Below are 19,460 nucleotides of genomic sequence, written 5' to 3' on the forward strand. Positions count from 1 at the left end.
ATAGCATAAAATTGATGATTTTGACACTGGCTTACTTCTGTACATAGTATGCTCTGCCATCTAGTGTATACTCTGTTTCATTACTACTAGATGCTTGCATTTTTCCTCATTGTGACTCACATGATGACTCTTATTCTGCAAAACACAGACAAGTCATGTCTCTTAATCCATATACAATAGAGGACGTATTTGCCTTGCTTACTAATAGAATAAGTAATTCAAGCAACTGTTTATTCCTGGTGATCTTTGTCAAGCAGAGCACTTTATTCAACCTATTGTTGCCTAATAGGTCAAGTGAACCCAAATACTGTTTCTCATATTCTCTTTTCCTCCTCTTTATTTAGGCCCTATATTATTTCTTGCTGTTAAAGGTGAATGAACACAGAAACATTATTGACACTAGCAGCAGACTTTATTCAAAGTTGAATATTGCTAGTTGCACAAAGAAAGCTGTGTGCAAGTCTTGAAAAAGGTAAGCTGTTATCTTTCAATCACAGATCACCGTGTTCCTCATGCCCACTGTTAAGCAGGATCTTGGCTTTCATCATGTTCTCTGCCACTGCGCACAAAGAAAAATATAGGCAGGGGAAATTATTAATGCATGCTTAAGTAATGACTGGTAAATCAAATATTAACTATCAACAGCACATTCCATAGCATTAAGTAGCAGAGAATGTGTCACGATGGATGAGCGTGAATAAACAAATGAGAGAGCTTCAGAGAGTCTCTGAAGAGCTCCTGTCTCTCAGTGGAGCTCATTAGACAGCAGAAACACACTCACAGAAGTCCATGTCGTCTGCCTCGTACGTGTACATTCGGTTGGCGTACTTTCCAGTGATATCAGCTCGCACAGTCAGTGAGGGATCTAGGTGGAGGAGAAGAGAAGATGTAGAAGAGACAACTTAACCTAAACACCTCAAAATCAAATCCTTTTACATAAAGACAATGAAACGGCAGTGCAACAACTACTACTATGATGTGTAAATATTTTAAGATTTCAATATTAGAAAATAATATAATGTAATAATATAATTGCACAATATGCTCCCTCTCACAATAATATTAGTTACTTTGTACCAGAGACTGTGCACTGATATAATGACACAATATGTGTTGCTTCTCGAAATCCCATTGATGACAGAGTTAAGAATATACAATATTATCAGGTAATCTTAACTGAATAAGTCACTGTTTAATGTGAAATATGTGAAAACTCACCAACAAACATGATCCTGGGGACGTAGAAACCATCAGGGGCCAAGTTTTTATCGGTGGTCTCATGCTGAAAATCACAATCACTAGGTCAAGAACATTCTTACTGTTTTAAATGCATATCTTACTCCAGTGTCTGTTGAGTATATTTTACAATATTTGTACTGTACCACTAAATTGAGCATGATGAAATCTGATTTGGCCAGCCTTTGAATAGTGGGATGTTCAGAAAATGCCTTTTTCAGAGCTAAAAGTGGAAGAAGAGATTAATAAATTGACATGAAATAGCATTTTCTGCATACTGAAAGCAAAGACTTATTACTACTTTATCATTTAAAGTAGAGGTATTCAACATGGGGTTTCGAAAAACTGTGTAAAATAAATAATAAATATAAGATATACTGTAAATACATAAATTAATAATTTGATTAAAAATATTAAATTAAATAATAATACAAATATTAGAATAAATAATACATATAATGGTAGTGCTATAGTGCAGAAATAAATGTGATAATGGACCATAATAAATATTTTCCACATTCATAATGTACATTTTTTACATTATAAATTGGGTGTTTATAAGTGAAAATACATATTAAGAAAAGGTTCTATATAGAACTATAAAGGGTTTCCATTCAGTCAGCCACGTTCGACTTAATGTCGGACTAATGTCATGGGGTCTCGCCTGGGAGCCAAATCACCTCCAATTGGTAACTAATCATCGATTGCTCATTCCATTCACCTTTCTGGAGAAAGAGTACATACAGAAAGAACAAACAGCTATTTTAATTGCTAACAAGGAGAACTTCTACAAAAAAAAGCAATTTTAATTGCTCTGCTTTGCAGCTGTCATCCTGAGAACCCGGCCCGGATATGTGCCCACCATTCCCTTTAGGAACCAGGTGGTGAACTTGCAAGCGCTGCCCCCTGGAGGAGGCAGACCCGGCCCTTGCGTTGCTATGTCCTGTTCACGCATTGCGTGTTTATGTGGACCGCAGGCAGAGCTTTAGAGGCTCACAGCAGCTCTTTGTCTGCTGGAGGCCAGTAGAAGGGAAAGGCTGTCTCCAAACAGAGGCTGGCCCACTGGATAGTGGATGCCATCGCCTTGGCGTACCAGTCCCAAGGCGAGCCGTGCCCCCTTGGGGTGAGGGCTCACTCCACTTGGGGTGTTGCTTCCTCCTGGGCGTTGGCGCACGGTGCCTCTCTGGCGGACATCTGTAGAGCTGCGGGCTGGGCGACACCTAACACATTCGCGAGATTCTACAATCTCTGAGCGGAGCTGGTTTTTTCCCGTGTGTTGGGTACAAACAGGTAATGTTTAAAGGCTGGCTCTGTGCTTGCACTGCCATTCCCCTCCAACAGGGGGATATGAGTGCCTAATTGCTCTTCAGGTGAGTTCCCTGCTTAGTGAACCCTGAATCGAGTTCCTCCAACATTCTTTGGCAGTCAAATGTGGTGGAGGAGTCTGACACCAGGCCCAGCACTCGTGTGCATGCCCTGCTAGTCAGCCCTTGTACTGGACTAGACGCCCATATGATGTGATTCCCCCTCGATAATCACATATGTGTTTTGTCCACAATATGGTTTCCCTGTAGGTAAACCCTTGTCTTTCCCTGGGCAGTTCTGCTCTGCCCCATTTCTGCAATGGAAGTAGATCCTCCCTGGTTAGGTAGGATCTACCGCAGAGATCTTCCATATGTAGCACTGCCCTGTGGGTCAGTCCATATGTGTAGCAACCACATGTTACCTCCCCTGTGGGCAGGGTGTGTTCTCCGTAGCGTACCTCTCCATTGGACTGGCCACGCTAACCCAGCGTTAACAACACTGGTCATGGCTGAAAAACAATGGGAATTGAGATCCGAAGCAATCTTCTAAATGTCACATTAAAGGAACGGCAGCTACTATGTCCCCAGAGTGAGTCCTGTAACTTCCATCCCGTTTGGTATGGAGGACTACCCCATGGGCTTACTTGGGGTGCTGGGTAGGTTACGACATTGTGAGAGCAGTTGCCAAAAGAGCACGCCGTGGCTTGCCTTGCAGCATCTGCATCTCCAACACTCATAACACAGTTCAGTGGCTATGGTACTTTCCATAGGGACCCCATGACGTCAGTCTGACGTAACATCGAACGTGACTGACTGAATGGGAACGTCTAGGTTACTGATGTAACCCCCGTTTCCTGAAGGAGGGAACGGAGACGTTACGTCCCCCCTGCCACAGCCCTGAACCACCGCTGAATGGCCTGGATCCTGTCTCAGCTCCTCAGCAAACATGAATGAAGTAAGTAATGCCGGTCCTATTTATACTCGTATGTCTGGGTGGGTGTGACTCGGCATACAAATCTCACTGGCCAATGTTCATTGGCTCGTTTAGTTACCACATGGAGGTGATTGGGCTCCCAGACGAGACCCCATGACGTCAGTCCGACGTAATGTCTCCGTTCCCTCCTTTGGGGAATGGGGGTTACATTAGTAACCTAGACGTTCTTTCAGGCACTTCATATATATAACCTTTAAGGGTTCCCATTATGGGATAATTTTATGATTTAGTTTTAATTAATTATTATTGTAATTCATTTTAATTTTTATTAAATTGTATTAATTAAACAGCTCGTAAACAGACTTTATCACTAGATGAAACTGAAATAAGCAAATAACCCATTAAACATTAAAGTATTATGCAATCATTTAAGACATTTCTCCTTATATAACCTTTTTGGCATAAAGAGTTCTTTGAATTCGAGTCATTTTTTTAAAGTTTTGCATAGGGCTCCAATCGCACAAGCATGATGATATTTGGATGGTTCATGGCAACTAAAAAAATAAAACCCCTGATTTAAAGGAACAGTGCACATTACTATACTGTAAGAGTTTGGATTTTTAATTTTTGGGTGAAATATTCCTTTAAGCACATTTACATGCATCTACGGCACAGGGAAATAATCTATATGTTTTTATTTCATTACAGATAATGTAGACTGTTTGAAAAAAGATGCAAATATGCAAACCTTTACTGTACTGACAATCCTCCAAATGATGAATGATCATCAGTGGCTTCTCACTACGGTGAAACAGATACATTATGCATTTAAAATCTGATTATTCATAACAAACAGGTGAGAGTGGAGTTTAATGTGATTGCATAATCTTTAGGTACCTCTCATGCGCTTTATTTAGCCCTTCCTCATACGTCTGAACCCAGGTGATGTCATCGCCCCAGCCTGAAAGAAACGAAACACATTGAATTGGATGTCATTCTATGATCGATTTGCCGTAGTATAGGAACAAATTTGACTTATTTGGTTCTGTTTTGTGAATATGTAATTCATTGATACCTCTTGAAAGAGTTTGGACTGTCTTTTTTTTCCTTTGAGTAGAGACATCACAGAACACAAAGAATAAAAATAAGACACAGAACATCCAGTGCTGCATGATTATGGTATGTACTGGTGCGCTGAGAGAGACAAAAGAGAGAAGAAAAAGAAAGTCAAAGGTGACTAATGCTCTGAATATTAGTCCGTTTTTAAGGTTGGGCCCACCTGACATTGCATGGCATACTGTCAAATAGTTGACATAAGCCGTTGAACTGGACAAACGTGCTTCTGAAACTTTGTTCTAATGAGTGACATGAGTGTTAACTTGAATATAAAACAGCATTTTCATTTGAGAAACTATCAGTTTTTTATTTGTCTTGACAATATTTATGAGAACTAATTAATATTTTAAGCTACAAATTTGCCCTTTATAAAATGCTATTACGAATTGAAAGTAAACTTTTTTTCCATAAAGATTTCCCTTGACATTCGAATTGCAACTGCAGTTTTGTATTCTCTAAAACAACATTGTTTTAATGCTGGCAATTTTGGAGTGAAATACAAAAGAAACCCAAGCATTTCAAATGAGAATAATGTGAAACTACTAAGGTAGATAGCAGTGCTCCAACAAACAACCCAGCCTTTAGATATGTGGATAATACATTTAGATTCAGATTAATTCTGTCTCATAGCATGCAATAAATAATTTCAAGAAATTAAGAAAATAGTATTTGCAAGTAAAAGAGAACCTACCGGGAGTGAAACAGGTGAACCAGAGCTACTGTCCCTTTCTCCAAGCATGTTGAATGTCAGGGATTTTATAGTCTCACTCTATGCAACCTCCCAAACATACAGGAAATACAGGATTCTTCTCATGTTTATTTAGCCAATCACAGAAACTCAATATACATCTATATTGTGTATATACATTTTTATATTGTTTAGTATGTAAACAGTTCTTTTTCATCCAAAGATCTCTGTGCTTTCTTGTCAGTTCATTAGAGAAAATATTATTTCCCTCATTCGTGCATGTTCTACTATTCCAGGTGAGGTTTGAATTTGCACAGTTATGCAACAATCTCAGAAACCTGTCAGTTTTAGGTGGAGCCTATGTGCTGTGCTTAATGATTATCCTGTATTTGTATTGTCATTATTTGAGGCCTTAAAAGTTTTAAAAGTAGTTTTGATCTTTCTATCTAAAGATTACCCAGCTGAAAAACACAGCTTAAGATGGTTTCTGGTCCAGTTTGGTCATTTGCTGGTTGATTTTCAAAAACACCACCAACTTCAGCTGGATTTTCCAATTCACACTGCCCCAACAAACGCCAAAAAACAGTAAGATCCAACAGTTGGTCATTTGAACCCTTTCACGCATAGAGGTCATTACAGTGGCTAGTCAAAAGGCATTTTCTTGTGAATGCATGGGTTTTGATGGCATTGCACATCAACCTCTATAGTGGACTCAGTGCATCGTCCTATACATGCAAGCCATTATATTTGGGATTTTTTTTTTCATCCAAACCAAGGCCAATCAGAAATGCCAAGTTGCTCCAGAATACCAATCCATTCCTTCTATCCCAGGAGACTCTTGCAGGTAAAAAATAAAAATAAATGTTGTAGCATCAAGTAACAACTAAGGAGTCATATCATTGTTAATTTTCCGTATTGATTTAATAATGGGAGGGGAAAACGGGAAAAAAAAAATCTTGACTGTGTTTATTATCATTATTCATGCATGAAAGGGTTAAATACCAGCACACATAGCAAGTCAGAAAAGTGTTTATTTTTTTAAATAATGTTTTTGTTTTTAAATTATTATCATTATTATTCATAAATAATTCAATTGTATTTATTTAAGTTATTTAATTATTATTATTGTATTTATTTTTGTTTTGGTAAATTTTCTATTTCTTTTTTACTATAGATTTATTAAAAATTCATCTTTTTACAGGTTATAATTATTATTTTTAATCTAATATATTTATAAATAATACATTAGTTAAAAATAACAACATAATCTGTATTCTGCAATCTGTATCTGTGTTTATTTTAATTTAGTTAATTAATTATCAGGTATTTATTTATTTTCTATCTAGTTTGTGATAGATGCACTTAACACTGATATTTGTTTCAGTTTTGGTCTGGAGCAAGAAGAGAGACCTGACAAAATATATAATATAATATAATATAATATAATATAATATAATATAATATAATATAATATAATATAATATAATATAATATAATATAATATAATATAATATAATTAATATAATCAAAAATAACAATACATTTTGACAGCTACAGTTACTTGTTACAGTTAAAACAGTAGACAGCTACTGTTGTTTGTTGTTGTCATGGACACCTGAAGCCTTTGACGACCGACTAGGTTCCGCGCATGCGCAGAATCAGCACAGTGGAGGATTGTGGGATAGAAAGCTATCGCCACGGCAACAGCAGAGTTTAGCGAGCGGAAATCTGCTGCTAGCAGAACAGTAACGGCGATTAATTACTAAAGAAACATCTTTCACACCAAAAATACTGGTTTAGTTTGTTGCCATGAACGAATCAGTAGCCAAAAAGACACAGGAGGCTCTGGGAAAAGTGATCAAAAAGCCTCCTCTGACAGAAAAACTGCTCAGCAAACCGCCGTTTCGATACCTGCACGATATCTTCAGTGAGGTGAGTTGCTAAAAACATGATTATTATTTTAACATAAGTGCTGTTTTAGTTCCCTCACTATCTACATATTCACATTTACACGGTCCAAATCCTGCTTATAGATCTCAACGTGCTAGCCTGCTAATGTAGCCTGCGCATAGTCTTCAAAATATGTCAGATAAATCATAGTAACGTTAACGTTAGATCAGTCTGATGGTGTAAACATCTCATATTAGCTTTAATATTTGAACGCCCAGAGCTTTGCATTAGTTTCAGCGTTAAGTTTATGTTTGTGTTTTGATGGTGGTGAGCAAGCTAATAGATTATTAATAACAATAACTGTTTAAAACAATGTCAGCAAAATCGTCTTTCTTTTAAAATCAGTTTTGGTTCACTGTTATTACATACTCAAGCTCTGGTTGAGCTGATTATCTTGTTACTAGGCATTGCTCTGTCCACATGGTTATGCAAACAAAACTCAAGGGTCCACACAACATCATGAATGCAGATGATCTTGACATTATTCATGAGATATCATAACACAGAGATGTACTTCTAAATCTTATGGCAGAATATCTGGAACCAAATTGTGGTGATGATTTTGCAATTAGGAGTGTAATGTAGATACCACATTTAGTTAATGAAATGATATGCCCCCAAATGGCAGCAATTGCCAACAATCACCATCATCCAACGGTTGTTCATTTGAAGTAAGTAAGTATGAGTGCCCTGTTACATGCCATGCACACTGAATTAAAATCAGAAATATGTGTATTTTAAAAAATAATTAAATTGTATTTAGAAGTTATTTAATTGTCATGTCATTTTATTTATTGTTGTTTTGTTTGGTTTTATTTAATAGATGTACTATTAAATTAATATTTTTTAAAATCTATTTATAATATATAGATGTCACATTTAGTTGATCAAATTATATACAGAAAATATAAGTAAGCCACTTTACCTGTGAGTATAATTGTGTAATAGAGAGTATGCGTGTGACGTCACCGTCGGCCGGAGTGACTGCGGTTACGCCCACTGAGTGGCAAAAAGACTGAGCGGCAGCTTTGGTTTTCAGCGTGAATGATGCTGAATTGGGTAAAATCATACCCTATTTATTGTATTGTTATTGAATCGACAACTCATCAATTAAATATTTACCATCGTATATTCTGCATAATTGGATATAATAAACACTGACAAGGCAAGGCAAGGCAAGGCAAGTTTATTTATATAGCACATTTCATACACTATGGCAATTCAAAGTGCTTTACAGAAAGAAATTAAAATAATCACAAAATAAAAGCTATACAAGTTTTATGGCCGGATGATATGACGATATGCAGTATATACCATTGATATAAGTGATCACTCGGATTTAGACCTACCTTTATTGTATTTATAAAGTGTTCACAACAAAAATTTGCTTCATGTATTTCCTCGGCGTTGAAAGACCTTTAGTTTAAACTGATAATCGTTCGTTTTACTCATGTTTTCGCAGTTTTCCCTATTAAATCCATTTGATTTGATTTTATTAAATCATGCAGCAGCTTTTTTGCCACTCAGTCCGGCTGAGACGGCGTGTTCCGGCGGGAAAGTGACGTTAGTGAAATCCCTCTTTAGTATTGCTGGGTGCTGTTCTGTAGAGAGACACTAAATTGGTCAAATAAAATGTTGGTCAATCTCTATTGACACACCTACTTATTTTTATTACAGCTGTTTTTCGTTTTTTAGAACGATAGTAAAGTTGTAAACTATAAAATAACAAATTACATTTATACAAGTAGGCGAGGAAGACACATACACGTTTACACCTGGTGTTTTAAACCATCTCTTTTGTCCACTTTTAACCACTTCTGTCCTGATTTCTTCGAGGGGAGGGTCTATGTATGGGCTTTTCAGATCTTTCGATCTAATGGACAAAATAAGCTCACGCAATTTACATATGAACACGACCAGAGAAGACATTAGTTTCTGCTCTGACAGCCTTAAGACCATGGCAAACACGGTGAGGGAGTGTTAGAAACCAGGAATGGTGAGAGAACATTGTACTTGGTACGTTTTTTGTCTTCAAATCAAACTTGGGTCTCCAGCCAACAAAGTTTAAATCCCGTCTGGCTATTGTGCTTTCCATAATGTTTATGCATTAGGTCAGTTGGCGTCGAGTAGGCAGTGTGTTGCGGCTGTTCAAACACATTTGATCACATGAGCGTCTACACTACTAAAGCAATTTGGTCGAAAGCGTTTTTGACTACCTCTGGAAGTGGACAAGCTCAAAAAGTTGTAGACCCTATTTACACCTGTATCTAGATGGTGTTAGGTAAAGGCAGAGGACTGTTAAGGATAAAGTGGGTGTATTTGTATCCAGAGATAGGCCTGTGGGTTGTAAGCTCAGCTAAAATTAGCTTGACAGATAGAATCACCCTAAAGGTCACATCATCCGCTACTGTATGCATCAGTGTTGCCAGGTCTGCACAACAAAACCTGCCCAATTGATAATCAAATCTAGCCCAATCACGGCCAAAAATAGCTCCAGGACCGGGGGTGGTGGTGGTGTTCGCGTCAACCTGCGAACTACAAAACTACCCGTGGCAACAGTGTAAAAGTAGCCCAATTGGTATGCATGCCATTGCTTGTCATAATATAATGTAGTATTTTGTAAATCGTTTCTCCGTCATTATATGTTTTCATTAATGTGAACAATTTACAAAAGTATTGATAACTTTCTTCCAAAACCTAGTGAGCTGCCTGTGTAGCGCTTCGAGTTGCTGTCTACATAGAGTGTTCCAAACAATGACTTATGAGGTTCTAATTCAGACAGTAGACAATAACAGCAGCTTACTAGGTTTTGAAACAGAGTGTATGTCTTTAGATTTTTGAATTATGAACCTGGTTTTAATCTTTTGTTTACCCATTTATTTTAGGTAATACGCACCACAGGCTTCATGAAAGGACTTTATGGAGAAGCAGAGATGAAGTCAGACAATGTGAAGGTAAAACACCAATAAGAATGTGTCCACTTTTAAAGGAATGTTTAGGTGCACAGTTTTCGGAAGTTATATTTGGTTGGATCATCTTTGTCCCAGTGGTGTTGTGCTTGACATACTACCATTTAAATGTTTGGGGTGATTTTTTTTTTTTTTTTTGAAAGAAATTAATGCTTTTATTCAGCAAGGATGCATTACATTGATAAAAAGTGACTTTTATACAAGACATAATGTTACAGAAGTCATAGTGTCACAGTTTCCACAAAAATATTAAGGTGCACAACTGTTTTAAACATTGATAATAATAAGAATCTTTTCTTGAGCATCATATAGGCATATACTATAAAAACAATATAGGCATATATTATAATGATTTCTAAAGGTGACACTGAAGACTGGAGTAATGGCTTTTTAAAATTCTGTTTTGTCATCACAGGATTAAATAACATTTTATAATATATTAAAATATATGTTAAATTGTAATAATATTTTACAATATTGTTTCTGTATTTTTGATCAAATAAATGCAGCCTTGGTGAGCATAAAAGACTCTTACCAAAAATCTTACCAACTCCCAACTTTTTAACAGTAACTTGAATCATATTTGTCAAATCCTAATGTTAAATCCAGTACCTTTAAAAGCCAATTAACACCGCATCAACAGACGACGACAGATGTACGTCACTTCTCAGACATTCCACGACCCGACACACAGGGATTGAACATGTTCATTCAGAGAAAACGAGCTTGACAAAAAAACTCCAACAGATGTCGAAACACTGATCTGACAAAACCCAAGAGTGTCCATTGCTGTCTGTCGGTGCGGTGTGAATTGGCCTTAAGAGGAATTTTAGGCTTTATATTTGTGCATATGTGCAAAACAGACACTTATTCTTGCTCATTCCAGTACTACTTTAAATTATATGTTCCTCGCAGTCGCCAATTAATCCACCTACTCGGCAGTGTTTCAACTGACCTGTCTATCTCTATCAGTCTGATCTCCTGCCTCATTAAAGGTCCCATGACATGCTACTTTTTGTAGGCTTTAATATAGTCCTTAGTGGTCCTTAGTACTGTATCTGAAATCTCTTTCCAAAAATTCAGCCTCGGTGCAGAATTATAGCCACTACAAGCCAGTCCCAGAATGAGCTTCCTTCAGACGGGCCGTTTCGGTGTCTGTAGCTTTAAATACTAATGAGGAGGAGAAAGGCGGCGCAAGGTGGAGGGTGGGTGTGGCCTTGACCATCTTGCGCAACGGTACCATGCAACACTACAGTGTGTGTAACTTGATGCTGTCTACCTTTACATTAGCGCAAGTAACTGCATAGCTGCATAGCTAATGTGACAGCCACATTCTATGTGTAACAAGCTAGGTAACCATAAACAGTAAAGCAACACACTTATATATCATTTGTTGACTTACTTGTCCGACGTTCAGCAAGCCCAGCTCTGTATTGACCATTCGATGTTCATTTGTACATCCAATTATTGAGCAATTATTATGCTTCGCTCGCTCAAAAGCCATGATATCTCTCGTGGACAAACTAAAATCGCGCGCGCGAGTTCTACTTCCTAGCTCATTTTCTCATGGGCGGAAAATATTCTCTGGGCGGGCAAAGCAGAGAAAGGGGAGGAAACATTTCTCCTTATAACGTCATAAGGAGGAGATTCAAAATCAGCCCGGTTGAGCTTCCTTTTTCTCAAAGGCAGAGAAAAATAGCAAAAGCTTGATTTACACCGATTAAAATTTCTAGAAACTTGGGGACCATATACAGGCTTGGGGAACTCATATTAATGTTAAAAAACCTCAGAAAGTGGAAATTTCATGTCATGGGACCTTTAAGTGTTCTTGGATTCTATAGCCGCAGTATCTCAGACTGTGTTTTCATGCTGTTCAGGTGTTAACATTGATCATATAACTGAGTGTAACTCAAGACGCTCCATTTAATTAGCGTGCCAAAGTTCCATGTCGTGGTGATCCATGAGGTGTGATAAACCTACCTGTTAAAAGCTTGGTGCCTTTAACTAGCTTTACTTGGATCAGTATTACTGTGACCCTGTTAGAGAGGCAGGTGAGCTTACCACATCACTGTGTGCAAAGTGAGGAGTTCACGTCTGATCCTTCTCCAAATGCCGGTCAGTCTAAAAGAGCTGTGGCCTTTGATGTCCCAGCATGCATTATAAATGATCTCCCCACACCCGTGTGAAGCAGTCCAGCCCTACGGTATACCATGACATTATAATGTTTTAATAGCGCCACAGTTTTAACACTTTTCAGGGGAATCTACTGACAGATAGCAACTTCTAGCTGTCTATTAACTGGGATAGAAGAAAGTATTTTAACATGGAAAAACATTACACAGAAAATAAAACTATTTAGAATTTTTAACAGGAACTGAAAACATTGCAATTATATATATATATATATATATATATATATATATATATATATATATATATATAATTGTAATGTATAATTTTTGCACTTCTATATTGCCTTTCTGACAACATAGATTTCTTACTAATTCATGCTGATTTAAATAAAAAATCATTGTATAATGTTAATGAGAAGCAAATAAGTCTCACCATTGAGAATAATGGGAATTCTCAAAATATTCAGTATCTGAACAGTATCTGAAAATATGTCATAATGCACAAAATCTTAATGGTCCTTAAACAGGCCTTTTTAATGCAAAATATATTTCTTTATTTTGTCTTGAAATGTAAATGGCATAACCATGTTTTCATGAAATTCGCCCTGTTCACTGATTAGCCTTGAGAAACATTTTGATCGAATGGATATTGTGTGGCCAGTAGTTGGATATTAAATGCTGCTGAATGTGTAAAATCATAACAGATTAAATCAGCATACAGGTTGTTCTGCCGCTGGGGCCTCATTAAGAACTTCATGAAGTATGAAATAATTAAATGGCAATATGGACAGTTGCACTTCATCATAACCAGCAAAGCAGAAATACAGAAAAAGAGGATTTAATGGAGTGGACGGACGCATTATCAAGCTGTCCGTGATGATGTATGTACTTTTTGTTTAAAGCATCAGGATAACTTTAGGTTCTTTGTGTACAGTGCAATTAAGTCTAAGCCTAAAGTAAGATAAATAATTTATTTCATTGAATTAGAAAAAAAAAAATATATATTATTTTCTTGACATATTTATGCAACATTTAATCAGGGATCCTATACCAATATTCTGTCAGAAAGTGTGGCACGCATGTTTTATGAAGTGTTTACAGAATGAGACTGACACCACAGATGATTCACATGATAAGATAAAGTTACAGATCAGTTTTTGATTTTCAATCTCAAATCTTTCAAAATGTATAGACTTCTAAATGTATAAGATTATTTACATTTATTTGAATAAGTTTATATGGTCCAATTATGATCAGCATTAGAATGTTTATTAATGAAAGTAAATTATTGTTTTTATATTGAGTGTCCCTGGATTGGCTAGTTATTTGGCTAGGCTATCTAGTTTCTAGATAGGTGACCCTAGGTCTGTAAAGGCTGAAAACCCAAGCCCTAAAGATCTGTCCAATGTGTATTTACTGTACCATTGGTTGCCCCAAACAAATTGCAATCTGTTTGTTGAATTGCCCCAACTGTGCTAGCAATGACAACCTTGGCTCATCCAGTGGAGTGTGTGTTTTGGGACTACATGTTTAAACAATAGAAGACTGTGGCTGTGTTTAAAAACAGACAAACATTATGCTTGCAGTTCTGTTTCACCTTTTCAGTTCTCTTCATGTACCCTGCAGGACAAAGACTCAAAAATTGCGTTCCTCCAGAAGGCCATCGATGTGGTGATGCTAGTCAGTGGAGAGCCCTTAGCTGCCAAACCTGCTCGGATCGTAGCCGGACACGAACCAGAGAAAACCAACGAGCTGCTGCAGGCCATTGCTAAATGCTGTCTCAACAAGGTCAGTCCTGCGATTAAGACCACTCAGCTACTGTGCTTCTGTCCTGCAGGATTCGCTCAAAGCCATTTAACTAGTGAATGACTCAAGACTAATATGTCCAAGCAGGGGGTAATTTATACATGTATTCATTTAATTGCACCCTTGAGCTTTTCTGAAGGTTAAGGAGCGATGGAACATTGCCATCAGCATTATCAGGGGAACCCACTGATGCCTGCAGGGCGAAGAGCAGGTGAACGTGAACAATGGGCTAAATGACAGTTCTTCTGCTCTACAGCACACTGGGATATTTTATACATGTCTTTGACCTCATGTTGCTCTAGGATGACTGTAGGTAACTTTGAATGGAAACTTCAGGTGAAATTGGTGATGCTGTTAAGGGGGTAGTTAACCCCAAAATGAAAATTGTGTCATCATTTACTAATTTCTTTTTTCTGTGGAACCCCAAAGGATGTATTTTGGGTAAAAAAATTTTTTGCTGCAGTTATTCTATGTAATAACAAGGGGGAGAGAAACCCCCATAAAGGTATCATATAGTAGTCCATATGTGTAACTGTGCGCTATATTCCAAGCCTATGATAATTATTATAGCTTTTCCTTTCCTTTCCTTTCCTTTCCTTTCCTTTCCTTTCCTTTCCTTTCCTTTCCTTTCCTTTCCTTTCCTTTTCCTTTCCTTTCCTTTCCTTTCCTTTCCTTTCCTTCTGTCAAGTTTGTGTACATTCAACTACTTTTATGGCAATTTTTTTTTATTAACCCTTAAATATAGGTATCAAACTTCACTGTGTAACTCATTCCACATTCTTTGTGCTATGTATGGACATAAATGATACCCAAACTGAGCGGTTTGTTGAGGAGATCTGCTGTTCATTTTCAATTACACAGTTTTTCAGCAGGTGGATAATAAAATTAAATAAATTGTGCAAAAAAAATAATCCCATAGACTTGCGTTGAAGAAGCGACAGTTGAACTGTACAACACTTTGATCACCCACAATACTAGTTTTGTATTAAGCACCATGCACATGTTTCTTAAGAATTGTTTGTCAATTACTCACCCTCATGTTGTTCCAAATATGGATGAATTTCTTTCTTCTGTTGAACACAAAAGAAGTTATTTTAAAGAGTGTTGGTAATCAAACAGTTGACGGTAGCCATTGACTTTGTTGTATTTTTATACCGCTGTAACCAATAAATCATTCTCAGACATATCCATAATCTACTGCAATTAAATATTGCCCTTACCTTATCGATTCAGGGTCCTCGGCGGTGCCTCTAACCAGTTCAATCATGAATTCGAATGCACTGGGCGTTTGCCAGTATTAATGTTCCATTACCGAAATCATGAAATATTTATAGGGGAAAATTACTCTGAGACTTGTTTAACAAGTTTTAAGAATCACCACAACATGATTTTGTTTTATTTAAAAAGATTGAGAATAATACAAAGACAAAAATTTCAAAGGCAAAAATAATGTAAACACGTAAAAGTCTTCACCCGAGATGCGGCCCCGAAAAAACCCCTTCAAGGCTTTTTATACTACCCTTTTTTTTGGGCCGCCTTCTAATTATTGGCTGTCATTATAGTACAGCTAATTCCCTTATAAGGTAATACCTGGGACTTATCCTAGTCTCTCTATTAGCATAAGAATTAGCACATGTTCAAGTTATCTATTATTTTTTTCACACTTATTCTATGCAGCACATACATCAAAAGCTTTATATGGTAAGTTCCTCTATCATAGCCTTTTTGACCTTTCTCTAACTTCACACATTTTCTATGTCTGAAGTAAAAGATGTTCAAAGTTCCCTTTAACAGTACATTGTACAGTACAGTGGTTTTAACTCACCTACACACATACATTACACTTCTAACAATGACCCTTAAAGGAACACTCCACCCATTTGCATTAAGCTTTGCATTGTTAGAAACCCAGTCATACTATTGAATGGTCGTGCAACACTCTCTCATTTTCCCCTGAGACGGGAGAAATCCGTATTTACCTCTTAACACTTCCTCCCACAATGCCGCAAAAATCGTCATTTTGCGTCATTGTCGGAGGAAGTGTAAGAGGGGGGGATTTCTGTTGAGACTACAAGCACTAGTTCCCACCCTTTCAAACCCGCCCATAGGGGGTTGGACCTAATGCGCTAACAGACCTATCACAGATCAGTGCCAGTGCGTTTGATTTCCAATGCCATCCTCTTTTTCCCGGACATGTCCAGCCGTCGAGATCTTCCAAAATGTCCGGGATTCGGCTTTTGCTTTCTGCGGTCGCCATTCATTGTTTACATGCACACCTTTTGTTTCAATCTAGCTGAATTCATTCCGATTGGTGAATCTGAATGTAGTGTTTACATGAACGCCAAACAAGTGATCGGTTGATGTGCGTTTTAACATTGCTAAGAAAATTCCCGCTCCTCCGTGAGAGATGCGAGACCGGTGCGTCTCAGTAATGACGCCACCGGCCTCGCGCCGTTCTCCCGCGCCCCTCAGCCTCGCCCTGCTCGCCACAGTAAACATGATGAATGGCGACTGTAGAACGCAAAAGCCGAATCCCGGACATTTTGGGCGATCTTGAAATCCAGGGCAAACTCATCACGGAGACTCGCTAGTAGCTTAGCTTTGTTGTTGTCAACTGCCCTCTCTTACCGGTAGGCGTGGCTTGGGAGTGGCCTCCTAGGGCAGCGAAGCAAGTGCATTCTGGGAGTTGTTGTCTTTCATCCACATAAGCCAAAAATACATTTTCTGGCTTTTCTTAGTCTAGAAAGCTCCAAATTCAAAAATAATTTCACATTTCTTCTACATAAATGACCTATTTTAAATACACATTCATCTTTCCAGAGGTAAAGTGTCCCTTTAAGTTTGCAAGCCAAGCTCGAACTAGGCTTTAAGTAATTCGAGCTTGCCCTGCAACTTCAACACATCCTCATTTGAACATTTTATTTCATTTTCAACCATAAAACTGTTTGCAATGTGTATTATCTTCCTATTTAAAGGAGCCGTACGTAAGATTGTGGCCAAAACTGGTACTGCAATCACTTTCAAATTACTGTAGAGCGGTGTATCCCCTCCCCCTCCCCCCTGACTCGAGGTTGTCAGATAGGCTGCAGGATCCAGCAGGAACGTAGGCTGCTACAAGGAGCTTTCAACTAGAGCAGAGCTGGCAACCCGGATGCCGAAACACTACTGACTTTGTGATTGGTAGATAGGTGGAGGGTGGCGCTTCAGGCCAAAACACAACATGACAACATCAACATCAGTTGAGGGCTGCAACTTCACTTTTAAATGACAATATCCTGGCCGGACTACTGTTGTCAGTGATATAAGTATTTGAAATGAACATGATTTCTTAATGTCTAGTGACATATCAGGGCCATTTTATGATTAATTGAAATACATTTCTTACATACAGCTCCTTTAATCGCTCGGATTGTTTGACAATTTTTATTAACTGTTGTGCATGATGAATCAGTTCGTCTCGAGGGAGTTGAGCTTTAGTGGAAGATCTTCGCCAGCGCCTTTCTCTCCTTCTCCTTCTTGCGAGCTCTTTTTGCGTTGTCCCTCTGGAGGTGTTCAACTATAAGATCGTCCATAAAAATCTCAACTTTTTCAGTGACATTAACATTTCTTATTTCTGTCTCATCTTCATCTGTTACATTCAATGCATTCATGCAGTTTTTAATATATACAATCTCTGGGGAGTTTTCAGAAGAAGGTTTTTCAGAAGATGATTTTTCAGAAAAATTCATAATCGATTGTTCTACAATATTTATTACAACTTCCATAGTAGGAAAAAAAATACTATGGAAGTCAATGGCTACCATCAACTGAAATTTGTATAAGAGCATGCAGAGTGTTGCTTGGGACTTGTGTTCATTATGTTAAGTTGTTGTTAAACAGCGTATCCTGTCCTTGTTCTAGCTCTCCAGTGACGAGGCTGTTAAGCGGGTGTTAGCAGGAGACAAGCTGGATCAGAAGGGGAAGCCCAGCACCTCCAGATCCCAGGACAAGGAGAACAGAGAGGGCAGGGAGCGACACCAAGACCGAGAGGTGAGACCCGCTTGACGCTTTGACCCAGTGACATTTTCTGCCAAACCAGAATTTTCTGTTGTCATAAATCACAATTTATTCCTCAACTTGTCCCTCTTGGGCGTTTCTGTTATGTCTTTTTCTTTCACTTGTTAATTCTGGAATTATAATAACACTTTGCATTTGGGTCCTGATGAAGCTGCAAGGGTTATTTTAGCATTAATGACCAGTTTACTATACATTATACCTTACTTGTTTTGTTTATTGCTGTGAAAGTGAAAATCTGATGTTGTCTCTGGCTGTTGTTCAGGAGAGGAATGGCATTAAGGAGAGCAGCGGAAGCAGAGAGCAGAAAAATCCAGATCAACCGAAAGATCCTGAGAGCAAGAGGGACGACAAGGATCGCCGAAAAGATGCAGAGAGGTCTGACAAAGGGCGCGAAAGAGACCGGACAAAAGACAGAGACAAGGACAAGAGCCGGGATCGGGAGAAAGACAAGACCAGAGAGAAGGAACGTGAGCGAGAGAAGGAGAAGGACCGCAACAAGGACAAGGAGAAGGAGCGAGATAAAGAAAGGGATAAGAAAAGAGAACGGGAATCTCACAAAGACAGAGATAGAGAACGAGACAAGGAGAGAGATCGCGAGCGTGAGAAACGAAGGGAGAGAGAAAAAGAGAAAGAGGAGAAGCTGAAGGACAGAGGCGAGAGAAAGGTTTGCTCACCATATTTTAAGACTCTGTAGCTTGTTTTGCACACCAGCCACAGTGGCAGACAAATGACCAATTTTACCAGCCTTTTTTTCTTGTCTAATTCAGATATATAAAGTAACTCTTGCTCTTAAAATCCCATTTAAATACAGTTTTAGGATTGTGAAAATTTTAACAAAGAAAAGTGATGCAATATTTAAATGTATATTATACATTTTTTATTATATTATATATTATATATATTATATATTATTATATTTAAATATTCCTCAAAGCAAATTTCTGTGCTTTTATCCTTGTGAATAAGTCTTTCTCTGCTTTTAATACACTATAACAATTTGACTTTTTCCATAGATCAAGGCAGCAGAGATCAGCAAGTCAAAGCCTAACCCAGAGATCACAAATAAAACACATGAAGCTGAAGCAGATGAGGTAAGATTGATCACTTGTGTGCTTTATTCTGCTTACGCCCTTTACGTTTGTTCTGTAGGAATGGGTCGTCAATGAGGCTTGTTGACGTAATGTTCCTCATAGTTCTTTATTCTTTTCTTTGTTCCTCTGAATTGGAGGCTGAGGGCGGTGAACTGGAGGTACGAGTCTGTTGTGATGT

At 38.0% G+C, this 19,460-nt stretch overlaps 2 protein-coding genes across 3 annotated transcripts in view; one reads left to right on the forward strand and one right to left on the reverse strand.

Annotated features, from left to right (window-relative positions):
• Window positions 1–400: 400 nt before the first annotated feature.
• agr1 (anterior gradient 1) lies at window positions 401–5,333 on the reverse strand. Its single transcript, XM_084121149.1, has 8 exons — window positions 5,282–5,333; window positions 4,550–4,668; window positions 4,372–4,435; window positions 4,223–4,275; window positions 1,383–1,459; window positions 1,219–1,282; window positions 782–865; window positions 401–559 (listed from the first exon to the last, which is right to left on the reverse strand). Exons 2-8 carry the CDS (start codon window positions 4,644–4,646, stop codon window positions 492–494), a joined length of 507 nt encoding a protein of 168 aa, XP_083977275.1. The 5' UTR covers window positions 4,647–4,668; window positions 5,282–5,333; the 3' UTR covers window positions 401–491.
• A 1,591-nt stretch (window positions 5,334–6,924) lies between these two features.
• Window positions 6,925–19,460, forward strand: part of traf3ip1 (TNF receptor-associated factor 3 interacting protein 1) — a 30,489-nt gene continuing 17,953 nt past the window's right edge. Inside the window, exons 1-7 of one of the 2 annotated variants that reach the window (XM_084121355.1) lie at window positions 6,927–7,210; window positions 10,114–10,182; window positions 13,956–14,117; window positions 18,036–18,164; window positions 18,454–18,855; window positions 19,205–19,282; window positions 19,420–19,440. In XM_084121355.1, the coding sequence (XP_083977481.1) occupies window positions 7,088–7,210; window positions 10,114–10,182; window positions 13,956–14,117; window positions 18,036–18,164; window positions 18,454–18,855; window positions 19,205–19,282; window positions 19,420–19,440 (984 nt within the window). In that variant the 5' untranslated portion in view covers window positions 6,927–7,087. Of the gene's footprint in view, window positions 7,211–10,113; window positions 10,183–13,955; window positions 14,118–18,035; window positions 18,165–18,453; window positions 18,856–19,204; window positions 19,283–19,419; window positions 19,441–19,460 lie in introns of both variants that reach the window. The other variant, XM_084121356.1, reaches the window with a different exon arrangement.

This window comes from Abramis brama (genome assembly GCF_963993115.1).
Source record: "Abramis brama genome assembly, chromosome: 8".
NCBI classification, from domain to species: Eukaryota; Metazoa; Chordata; class Actinopteri; order Cypriniformes; family Leuciscidae; genus Abramis; species Abramis brama.